The sequence below is a fragment of the Cydia amplana genome, chromosome 18 (assembly GCF_948474715.1).
Source record: "Cydia amplana chromosome 18, ilCydAmpl1.1, whole genome shotgun sequence".
Classification (NCBI taxonomy): domain Eukaryota; kingdom Metazoa; phylum Arthropoda; class Insecta; order Lepidoptera; family Tortricidae; genus Cydia; species Cydia amplana.
In genome coordinates this window covers 4,946,886-4,959,715 of record NC_086086.1, presented here as the reverse complement: position 1 = coordinate 4,959,715, position 12,830 = coordinate 4,946,886, and the positions used below count along the sequence as shown (strand labels likewise).

Below are 12,830 nucleotides of genomic sequence, written 5' to 3'. Positions count from 1 at the left end.
TTAATATTTATGACTTTATCAGACATTGTCGTTTGTCGATATTACATACAAAATAGCCAGGGAGGCTCGCGGGCCGCAAGTGACAGGTTCACGGGCCGCGGGTTGCCGACCGCTGGGCTAATTTATGACGTAGTGTTTCGACATTCTGATGATAGTTTTCCTTGTCTGGTAGGGGTCTCTGGCAATAAGCCACCAAAAATATCATTAGAATATACAGGGTGGCCCATTTAAATCGGTCAGTGTGAAAAAATCTGAAACTATAAGACATACCACGATGTCTTCTTAGGAACCATGTCATCGATTTTAGTAACAAGAAAAACTGCATTCATGCATTTAAAAAATAAAAATGTATATAAAATGTATTGAAAAAAATGGTGGTAATTTCGAAAACTTACTATAATGAATTAAAGGATATTAAAACAATGCATTTTATTCATTTCAGACATCATGTTTCATAGTAACATTTACTGTTTAAGACCTATTCAATCGATATCTAAAAATAAATAGTGTTAGTTTTATTTTTCAAAATGTCCGGGTTCGATTCCCGAGCTGAGTACACATTTTTAGGGTTCCGTAGCCAAATGGCAAAAAACGGAACCCTTATAGATTCGTCATGTCTGTCTGTCTGTCTGTCTGTCTGTCCGTCTGTCTGTCCGTCCGTATGTCACAGCCACTTTTCTCCGAAACTATAAGAACTATACTGTTGAAACTTGGTAAGTAGATGTATTCTGTGAACCGCATTAAGATTTTCACACAAAAATAGAAAAAAAAAACAATAAATTTTTGGGGTTCCCCATACTTCGAACTGAAACTCAAAATTTTTTTTTTTCATCAAACCCATACGTGTGGGGTATCTATGGATAGGTCTTCAAAAATGATATTGAGGTTTCTAATATCATTTTTTTCTAAACTGAATAGTTTGCGCGAGAGACACTTCCAAAGTGGTAAAATGTGTGTCCCCCCCCCCCCCCCCCTAACTTCTAAAATAAGAGAATGATAAAACTAAAAAAAATATATGATGTACATTACCATGTAAACTTCCACCGAAAATTAGTTTGAACGAGATCTAGCAAATAGTTTTTTTTTAATACGTCATAAATCGCCTAAATACGGAACCCTTCATGGGCGAGTCCGACTCGCACTTGGCCGCTTTTTTTTAATTGTATGAATGTAGTTCTAAAATCGATGACATGGTTCCTAAGAAGAGATCGTCGTATGTCTTTTAGTTTTAGATTTTCCCATACTGATCGATCTAAATGGGCCACCCTGTATAGTCATCAAAAATGTGTCCAAAGAAGTTAGGCGTTTGACCAGTTGGCCTCATGTAGGTAAGGTGTATTTGGATAATTTCTTATGTCGGAAAATTTCGAAAATCAAATGCAAATGACCCATAATTCCCCGAAATAAGAGTCTTTTTTCGGTATTATCCGACGGTTTTCGACTTTCGGAATTACCTGAATACCCCTTAACCTTAGCAACTTATCATGGTTATATCAATTGCAATTTAAGGTACGGTCTTATTCTTTGGGGCGACTTTTAAATCTTTAATAAAACATCTAATTAAATTTTAACTCAACAGGATATTTTAAACACTAATAGATAATATATTAGTAGATTAGGGTGATATTCCACCTGTCCAATTTCTTTGTCCAATGTGCACTGCGTCTCACTCTCGCACTAAGCAAAATGTGAGATGCAATTACACATTGGACTAAAATATTGGACAGATGGAATACCACCCTTAGAAACTTACCTAAAGGACAGAGTGGTATGTAAGGGCACTGCCATTTGAACGGAAACAGTAAACTTGAGACGGCTTCCGAGACTGCAGTTAAGGTGTCTGGCCTGTAAGATAAGATATATAGTTTGTCAAAGGACTGTCTCATTTCAAACATAGACAGAGATAATCATACTATCTTTGTCTTACACTAGTACTAGCACGCAAAAGAAAAGGATGAGTATAGTTTTTATTTGTTCTTTTTTAGTGACAAATTGATTTGACCAACTATATCTTGATTCTTTCGTTTTAGTTATAATAACTTTAGAACCGTCAGACGACACTCTGCGCTTGTCACAGACAAAATACCTAAGTAATATGAAGCTATTGCGTGCCAATTGTAACTCTAAAATAAACGTAAATTTTCGAAGTACACTAACAAGGCCAGTTGTACAGTCGGCCAAAAATGTGGTCTACTACCCTACAATTGAGGTTCGTTTGAACGTCATGAGACAACAAGGTCGATTTTCCCTTGCAATAATATTATGTCAGCGACAATTGTCAACCTTAGCCATAGTTAGATCTCGCAGAAACTTTTGTCAAAACTGGTAAACCACTTTCTTGGCCCATTGTACTAGGAGCATTCCAAGAAAACGGTAAGTTTTTCATCTAGTTTTTTTTTTAACAAAATTCTTTATTTATGCAACGTCTACGTGTAGGACAAAGTATTGGCGTATTTTGCATGCGATTCCCTTACGAAATATTTGCTTTAATTTGTCGACTTGCATATTATAGTAAAAGTAACTTAAACAGTTTATTAAGAAAACAAGCGGCTTTAAAATAACAATATTACAGTATAATAAGGCAAGTCAAAAAGGAACCAGGCTCAGAGTGATGAAAAAATGGGTCCGAATGTCCCTTACGTAATGGAATGCTCCAGTAAAGCTTTGGATTCCTCCGAAAACGGTGCCGTCATATTACGGCCGTAATATAGCGGTGAATGACGTCACTAGAACGTTGTCTATGTAAACAAGATGGCGCGGTTTCCTAGACGACGTTGATTGTCAACGTAACGTAATAAAGCGGTGCCGTCATTTGGATGACTGCCGCCATGACCTTGTCGATAGTTTCGTGAACGTTTTATTAGATAGCGGTGACGCCATTTTGAATAAATGACACGAGATTTGAATAAATGATTCCGTACTACGATTATTTTCCTCTTCTGATGATATTTCATCCTCCAAGTAAATTATAGATGGTCAAGCACATCCTGTCAGTAGAAAAAGGCGCGAAATTCAAATTTTCTATGGGACGATATCCCATCGCGCCATGATCACGCCTACATTTTTAAATTTGCCGCTTTGACCTTGGTGGCTGACGGTGTGTTATGACGCCGTGGTACTTTCCACGTCGTCACCGTAAAGACGGCCGTCTTTTGCGGCCGCTTTATGACGGCCGCTATATGACGGCACCGCTTTCGGAGCCAAAGCTTAACATACCTAAGCGAGTGGATCAGAATCTTCTGCTCAGTAATGGCCAGCGCCAGCAGCAGCTGACAGTTGTCGGGGCCCAGGTTGAGTAGCAGCTGCCTGAACCCGGCGCCGCTCCGCACCAAAGGTTGGTCGTCGCGTCGCGTCACTATCACCCGATCACCCGCGTTTGTAGGTGACAACTAAAAACAAAACATGATGAAAACATGTCGACAGATGAACGAAAGTGTAAGGTCCGTTTCGATCCAGCAAATGGACATATTATACTCGTACGACCTGGGGCCCGTTTCTCAAAAGCTTGTAACTTGTTATACAAGCAGATGTCACTTTTTGACAGCTTTTGTTAGAAAGGGACTTCCACTTGTATTATACAAGTTACAAGCTTTTGAGAAACGGGCCCCTGCTTAACTTTCTAAGTAATTAGGTTGGCAACTGTCAAAGGTTTGCATAGATGACGCGATCATAGCTTGCCCATTTTTCTATGAGATTTGGCATCCAGGGCATTTAAAAAACAAAAAATTGACACAATTCTAGGGATTGACAGGGCAAGCTTTGATGGCGCTATCTGCTAAATACTTTGACCGGCCAACCCCATTGGCGATGATTTCGTAATGCCGCAATCACACTGGGTCGTTCGTTCATCGGGTCGGTCGCCAAATGCAAAGTACGAGGTTGCTAGGCAATCGACATCTAAACCCACCTGCAGCAATATCCTGGGCTCGGGAAACGGCACTTCTTCCAACAAATGTGTTATGTATCTCTCTATGGGTATAGTTAGCGGCTGTTTACTCCACGACATTTCCTGGAAAGTTACATTTCAATTAAATGTCTTTCGTTAAAATATTAATATAGCCAACGTCTTCAATATACACTCATAATATTTATACCTTTACTGTAATATACGTGATACAAAAATCGTTTGTAAAGGTTTAATTCTAATTCAGACCACGAACGGAAAATGCGCAACATACCACAGCTGTCAATCTTAGGTTAGATCAGCTTAAATGTCACCGGTCGCGATAAATATCATACATTTGAAATTAAGCCTTTTATTTAAAACATTCAAGGTTCAATTTTAAAATGCCGCGTGCTAGTTTCGGCAACCAAAACAGTAATACCACTTACAAGTATATACAGCAACCACCGCTCGAACGTATCGCTGAACGGCCACCGGGACAGCAGGCAGATGCTCTTGCTGACGTGGACGGAGTGTGTGGTGTGTGCGATCCCGGTCCGCCAGCCTAGGAGCTCCATTTGGCTCTCCATGAGTTGACTGTGGGGGTAGGTCTGGTAGAAAATAACCTAACAAAAAGTAATACCACTTACAAGTATATACAACAACCACCGCTCGAACGTATCGCTAAACGGCCACCGGGACAGCAGGCAAATGCTCTTGCTGACGTGGACGGAGTGTGTGGTGTGTGCGATCCCGGTCCGCCAGCCTAGGAGCTCCATTTGGCTCTCCATGAGTTGACTGTGGGGGTAGGTCTGGTAGAAAATAACCTAACAAACAGTACAACCACTTACAAGTATATACAGCAACCACCGCTCGAACGTATCGCTGAACGGCCACCGGGAAAGCAGGCAAATGCTCTTGCTGACGTGGACGGAGTGTGTGGTGTGTGAGATCCCGGTCCGCCAGCCTAGGAGCTCCATTTGGCTCTCCGTCAGCTGACTGTGGGGGTAGGTCTCATAGAACGTCACCGCTGAACCGTATACCTGGCATTCAAAAGGAAGATATTAGCCTGTTCAATGTTATGCGAATACATATTACTAGCGACCCGCCCGGCTTCGCACACGGGTTAACAAATTATACATAAACTTTCCTCTTGAATCACTCTATTAAAAAAACTGCATCAAAATCTGTTGCGTAGTTTTAAAGATCTAAGCATACATAGGGACAGACAGACAGTATAAAACATAGTCGCTTCCCGCTATGTAGTGATGACAATAAATTTTAGGCGAATTAAGGGGCACCCATGATTAACGTCAACACCACAATGTATTTGATTCTTCGGCTACAGGTTCTCTGGTAGCACAGAGGTAGGGATGCCTAGTGTCGGCGACGCTGGTCAGCCACGCCAGTGTTTTATTATAAAATTGTCAGCACAAAAGTGGAAAAATCGGCTTATGTGTGCCATGTGTGGCATAGCTCCAAAATGGCGCCCATGGGCAGGCAGAATAATGGCACGGACGTGGGGAAGGCGAGGCTGCGACGCTCGGTCATTGGATACCTGTTGTATGTGTAACTACAGCACAAGGCACAGAGAATGGTTGTCAAGTTACCTTGTCAGTGGCGTCGGCGACTGTGAGCACAAATGTGGAGAAGACAGGCTTAGGTGTCGCGCCGTTGGTCGGCCACAGCTCCAAAGTGGCGCCCATAGGCAGACAGAATAATGGCACGGACGTGGGGAAGGCGAGGCTGCGGTCGCTCGGTCATTTTATAGCTGTTGTATGTGTAACTATAGCACAAGGCACAGATAAAGGTTGTCAAGTTACCTTGTCAGTGGCGTCGGCGACTGTGAGCACAAATGTGGAGAAGACAGGCTTAGGTGTCGCGGCGTTGGTCGGCCACAGCTCCAAAGTGGCGCCCATAGGCAGGCAGAATAATGGCACGGACGTGGGGAAGGCGAGGCTGCGACGCTTGGTCATTTTATACCTGTTGTATGTGTAACTATAGCACAAGGCACAGATAAAGGTTGTCAAGTTACCTTGTCAGTGGCGTCGGCGACTGTGAGCACAAAAGTGGAGAATACAGGCTTAGGTGTCGCGGCGTTGGTCGGCCACAGCTCCAAAGTGGCGCCCATAGGCAGACAGAATAATGGCACGGACGTGGGGAAGGCGAGGCTGCGACGCTCGGTCATTGGATACCTGCAATGTGTTACATCGTTCTAAATGAGAGAGGCGTCTCCAAACTTCGTTATTTAAATTGTAAAAAATCCAAATAAGTAAGGTCTCAAATATTTTTGGTTCAATTAAATATTTGATCCCTCAGTGATCATATTTGATATTTTACAGATGTGACTACTTAGAGTTGTTTAAATCTTACACCTCGTGTCAATTCCACAAATAAGTAAGAGAATAAATCCAAATTCGTCAAGTCCTTTAAGCTACATAGCGTACCAAAAAATTTTTATATCTAGAAAATAATCCACTCATTTAGCGCTTTTTTCTCAGTTTCAAACCTTATGAATTTTGACTGGATACGTTACAAAACATGTATATACCTACCTATGTACCGTTTTACTGGATACGTTACAAAACATGTATATACCTATGTACCGTTTTCAAGCAAAAAGCAGCTTATATTTTGTCGTTTGACAATAAGGCATTGCTGTCATAAAGATGCAATTAGAAATCGTATTTATCGACACCCTCCACCGTCTCCGATTGAAAACATCACATATCATATTATGTAGTCATTTCTACATGCAAATTAAAGAAACTCTTTCATAGAAAGTACCCATAATACCCAAAGGAATCAATGGTGCACCAAACAGAATTACAAACGGTATTGTTATATGCTGATTTCGTAACACCATGATTCACCTTTCCTAATTACAGTAGTACAGTTCGTTTATACATGTCGGAAACGTCAATTAGTATAGCAGCGAAACGGTGAAAGTCAATTAACGTTAATTTTAGCTTCAGGACTAACTAAAGGTAGCATCATTCAATGCATTTCAAAACTTTGGCCGATACTACAAAACAAAAGTTCCAGTATCAGATGTAAACAAATAGATGTAAGGAGAACTTTACATAACTTATTCATTCCGATAACAATTTTTGACAAACGAATGTAAAATTGTATTCAGTTTTTTTTTTTCAGAAAGAACTCTGCAACTAAGGGTGAGGATTTTTATTCACTTTATGCGCTGATAATGAAATAATTTCAACTAGCATGATTGTTACGCGTTTTATTTTCTTCAAAATTGTACTTTTGAACTTTCTAATTTAGAAAAGGACATTTAGGATTTAGAATCTAATGCTTACTTCTGCGGAGTTCTTTCTTATCCTAATATTCCTAATAACGAACTATGATAATAGCAGTCGTTTCTTAAATGATATTTAATACCCGCTAACACTTCGTTCGCTAATACCGTTCGTGGATTGTTCTGTAGTGCATTTAATAATGGCCATGACATTGTCCAACCATCGGTAGAAAATGAGGAAGTAAACTTACCTAAATAGTACTTCTGGCTTGTAAGCTATTAAAGGTGGACGGTTCATTGACTTCTTGTAACAGAGAAAAACGTCACTGCCCATCAGTCCTGCAATTAAAAACAAATTAACTTAATACTTAAAAAAATATGGCCTCTTGGGCGCCATATTTTGTAAGTAAGTATATCTTATCGTAGCATAACTGGTGTATCTAATATTTAATTAACATTGTCATTATTTAAAAACCAGCCAAGTGCGAGTCGGACTCGCGTTCCAAGGGTTCCGTCCATTAAGTCCGACTCACGCTTGACTGCACATTTCTAATAGGTTTTCCTGTCATTTATAGGTAAAGAACTAATTTTTGTATTTTTTTCAAAAATGTAGACCCAGTAGTTTCGGAGATAAGGGGGATGGTCGGACAGACAGACAGACGCACGAGTGATCCTATAAGGAGTATAAGGGTTCCGTTTTTTCCTTTTGAGGTACGAAACCCTTAAAAAACAGACATAGAATGTTTGATACCTACTGGATAAGTCATGTCGGTATGTGCAGTTATTCGGAATACTCTACTTCTGGATAAAATTTGCTCAGGACGAGAACAAGTGGTGTACCCAAAGAGTGAACTTTGCTCAGCAATCAGCGATAATAAGCTGGTGATAATGGGCCGTCATTCTAGTGCTGAGTCGCTCACTCGTGAGGCACCTCATTTGTACCACTCGTTTTGTTAATTTGTCGCAGTACTTCGTACCGCAAAAATGTCTTGCTTCACTCCTCTATTCATTTTACTCATTTACTCGCGCGCATCACGGAACCTCCAGAATTGCACTCCAATTAAATATTACTATTTATTTATTTATAAAGGAAGTGATGAGTGATGAATACATAAATATGTATATACATTAAAAAATGTTGTCGCTGTTGGAATTAATGGAATAGTCGACGCTGAAAATATGCTAGTACCTACACCTCATTTGAAGTAAGACATTGTAACACCTCATTTTAGAAAATGAGGTACTCATACAAACTCATTTTAAATTGATGTCCTACCCATCACTACGTCATTCATAGCTTCGTTCGTCTTACCTTTGTTAAGGTTCTTGGCGATCATACAGAAGGCGTGCGGCGGGAATTCTCCCTTGCTAGCAATGATCACACACACATCGACCACCACCAGCGCGTTGCACGGCGCGCCGGCGTGTGCCCGCCGGTACGTTATGAACGTCTTAGCTGTGGAGTTGTTGACGTTGGCTAGACGTTGGCCGACTGACTCGAGCACCATTTCGGCGTCGGCCATGAGACGCTCTTTGCCTTCGTACATGACGCCTGTCAAATAAATAGCAACATTTAAATTCCATGCAAAATAAACCACCATAGACTCTGGCCAGCGAGTCGTGTCACAAGACTTTGTTTCTTCGTTATATGGCAAAATAATCAGTTTAAACTGTCATTTAATTTCATACCAATTTTATTCCCCCTCAAGGATTTTTAATTCATCGCATTTTTTTGTAATACAAGACGCTGCCTAGATTCTAGGTAATAGCTTTCAAAATCGATAAAGAGGAGTCATGAGCTCATGAGTAAAGCAAAACACTCCTTCACATTCAGGTACTTGTTACGATACGAACATACAAACAGACAGACGCGGCGGGGAACTTTGTTTTATAATAGGTATGTAGCTATGTAGTGGTATATGTAGATAAAACCCAAATATATCCTAAGGTTTATTGCAACATCTTAATTTTATGGTATTTTATGGTCACTGCCGAAATATTACGATTCCCTTATTTTAAGTACCTGGCCTGGACCGTAAATGTTTATTATTTGGCATTCCAGTGACCTTTAAAGGGTGATTCAAGTCATGACAGTGACCCGGTCTCAATTTATGTGAATTATGTATGTGACATTCTCAATGTTTTATTATTGATAATTGTTATAAAACATGATATTATAAAAGCCATCATCAAAAGTATTAGACCCACTAAATAGGACATCAGACTCCTATAACTAATATATGTATGTACGTCACACAAAAGTAGAAGACGGCGACTTCATATTGCGCGTGTACAAACAGAACCGCAACACTTTTAAAATGCCATTGGTAGTCCTTATGCCTCTACAATAAAGTTTACAAATTGTCAATCAACGGTGTGGACGATAGTACTGACTGATGTGATAATCAGTTTAATTTTTTGTGAACCCTAACTAACAAATGTCATTCCGCTCCGTTTAGAATCTGTATCGGCCGCAAAGGGCACCCGAGCGTAAAATGTAAGCCAGATAAAAAACTGAACAAAAAATGCATTATTTGCTGTCGTCGCGCTATCATCGTTATCAACCGGATTACATAATCATGCCAAGTAGCAGTGTACGTTGCTAGGCTGTAATAACCTGTAAGAAAAGGCAGTACGGTTTTACTTTGTTGTTAACTGGATTACATGGCAGTTTTTGAATAAAACATGGACGTGGTTATGAAAGAAACACGTGAACGAATGTAAGGAATAGGTTTTTTTTTTGTTGCCGAATATGATAACTTCCGTTAGCCGCTCATGCTACTTTGTAATTTCAGTTTTAACTCCATAATATAAATGTTTCGCCAGATCTCTGTCTGACAGTAAAATATGAATGTGTAGTTTTGTACATTTATCAATCAAAGTAGTCCGGCCCATTATGTAGTAGGTATGTTACTAAAGAGTACGGTAACACTCAGAGTACTTACTGTAACCTTACTGATTCTGTTTTTACAGCTTTCTGGCTTTATTAGTATTTATTTAGGTATAACAATTTTGAAAGATTCACGGTTAGTTTCACTAGACTTATATCGACCGGGATATGAACCGTGATTATGTAAGTTTATTTAGGAATCTAATACCTACTATCTAATACACTCGGGGTATACAGAATGGTTCGTAGTTGCCCAGTATTTGTATCAATTTTATAGATCTCGGATGTCCGTATAGAACCCTGGTTGAGGTCAGCGGGCAGTCCTGTCAGTAACCAATCGCAACTATCTTACCGATGTCAACCAGCGGCGCCCTGTCCCGCCCCCGTCGTATGCAGATGAAGCACTCTGGCGTCCGTATGGAGCCATGGTTGAGGTCGGCGGGCAGTCCTGTCAGTAACCAATCGCAACTGTCTTACCGATGTCAACCAGCGGCGCCCTGTCCCGCCCCCGTCGTATGCAGATGAAGCACTCTGGCGTCCGTATGGAGCCATGGTTGAGGTCGGCGGGCAGTCCACTCGGCGTTGTCTCGATCAGCTCGTAGCCATTGGGGACGGTTTCGCCGAGACTCGGGAATACGACACCTGGAAAGAGGAATGTTTTTAAATATCATAGAAAAAATAATGATGGTCCTGTATGATGATCCCGAATGATGTCTACATTGCTATGAGAAGAAAATTTTATACCTATATACCTACCTGATCATAGTGATTATCTTTTTCGAATCTCATTGTATCATCTATTGTTTTCTGAAGGTCATTCATTAAAGATGCATCGAGTGGCGCCGCCTATTTGGATAGCTTTTTTCAGTTTTTTCCCTTTTATGTAATGTGCTAAATTGTGCCAAAATAGGCAAGTTTACGGAAATCTAGTTATCTAACCTTAAATCGTAAATTATATAGACAGGTCTACGTCAACTCTGATGGTATTGGTATGACATGATTGATCGTTTACATCACACACAGGTGTGGTAGGTATACCTATAGCACAGTTTTCTAAGCGACCGGGCAACCGGCCGATCACGATTGAGCTGTATTGAAGACCTACACGGCAACCTTTAAGATTTATTGTAAATCGGATTATTATGATAGATAATGCTGCATTTAGCGCGTAAGAATGTCATCTCACTCAAATAGAAAAAAAAACGAACATTACGAGAGCACAGTTTAGGTAGTATAAACTGATCATTCCTAAACCGTATTGTAATGGCATAAGGTCTAACAATCTAAAGTTTTAGCATGGTTGGTATTGATCCTTCCCGTGAAACTTTGTCCTGTATTCGAATCCCCGTAAGAACATTTACGAGTAGGTACCTATTTGTTCCTCTGCTTCTGTGTGCTATTTAACGTTAACTACTGGGTAGATTGATGTGTTCGTTACAACAACCCATAGTTTCATTATGATCGGTGTCGACGAACTTATACATTCTTGATTCAATGCATCGATCAATGATACCAATAAAATATGAATCACACGGGTCAACAGGCCCTTGTTGTATTATTCTGGTATACAGATGTTGAAAAAGCTAACAAAGTGCCCGCCTGATAAGGAAGACTACGGTTATTTATCATTTATCATTGTCATACCCATAGTACACACGGTATCCCTTTTAAAGTTCCCAGAAGACTGTAAACCTCTTTCTTAAGCAATTCATTCGAAACGCATTACTATTACACGCGTGCGAAACAGTGGTGCTACCGCGTTTTTGCTCTTTTACTCCAATGAAGGCGTAATAAGAGTGACAGAGAAAGATGCCCGCAATTTGCGAATTTCGATTTTTGCGGTAGTAGGCCAGGCCTCATGAGTGGTCCTACTATTTTCCGAAAATCGTTTTTTCCTAGTTGCGATTTCTGCCATTCGCAAATTTTACCGCTTTTTAATTTCTCAATATGTTCCTTTCCCGATAGCATCTCTAACCAATTCGCATATTTTCCTATATATTTATTTTTTAATAGATTATTGCCCTAACAGGATTTCTAACCATTCGCATAATTTCCCGCTATATTTCATTTGTTTACAATCACTAAAAGTGTCATTTGACAGAGCCTAGTTAGGTACGACGACGAGCGAAGCGAGGAGGAGTGTGTTAGGTGAACTGCGACCAAAACAGTGCGCGAAGCCGAGCGAGCGAAGCGAGCGTGCCGCGGCAGCGGCCGGCGAGCGGCAGAACCAACATATTTTATTGAACAATATTGATATACATTACAGATAATAAGAAAAGTTATCCAAACTATTCGAATGGTTTGAAAACGTATCAGGAAAATAAGCTATTGTAATATAATTATAATAGGAAAATATGCGAATTGGTTAAAATGCTTCCGGGAAAGGAAACTAGTGAGTGAGAAAGAATAAAATGGTAAAATTTACGAATGGAAATATTGCTTCCAGTAAAATTCGATTTTCGGGAAATAATCGCTCGGCCTCATGGGTGTCTCATATGCTGCGTCTTATCGAAAACGAAAAAATCTAGCCGTGGCATTGGCAAATAAGCTTCGCGCCTCATTTATTTATTATTGTATCAAAGAGATGGGAGAAACTGTATCGCACTACTTGTATCTCATAGCATAACATAAATTTAGACACTTAAACAGACAGTTCAAATTATATTAGACATGGCAACTGCCTACAAAACGTATTGTGAATGTAAACGCCGATCGACCACATGTAATAACATTCTCCTATGCATGCAGCACACCTGCAATAATTTCTGATAGGATAGAATAGGGTGCTTGATCACCTATAC

The 12,830-nt window shown here is 40.1% G+C and overlaps 1 protein-coding gene across 1 annotated transcript in view; it reads right to left on the bottom strand.

The window, feature by feature from the left end:
- LOC134656280 (DENN domain-containing protein Crag) overlaps positions 1-12,830 on the bottom strand; it is a 60,737-nt gene that overhangs the window by 42,146 nt on the left and 5,761 nt on the right. The window contains exons 3-10 of the mRNA XM_063511799.1: positions 10,507-10,671; positions 8,452-8,691; positions 7,391-7,478; positions 5,919-6,078; positions 4,735-4,926; positions 3,908-4,009; positions 3,217-3,389; positions 1,754-1,845 (exon numbers count right to left, since the gene is read on the bottom strand). Coding sequence (XP_063367869.1) covers positions 1,754-1,845; positions 3,217-3,389; positions 3,908-4,009; positions 4,735-4,926; positions 5,919-6,078; positions 7,391-7,478; positions 8,452-8,691; positions 10,507-10,671 — 1,212 coding nt within the window. The remainder of the gene's footprint in view (positions 1-1,753; positions 1,846-3,216; positions 3,390-3,907; positions 4,010-4,734; positions 4,927-5,918; positions 6,079-7,390; positions 7,479-8,451; positions 8,692-10,506; positions 10,672-12,830) is intronic.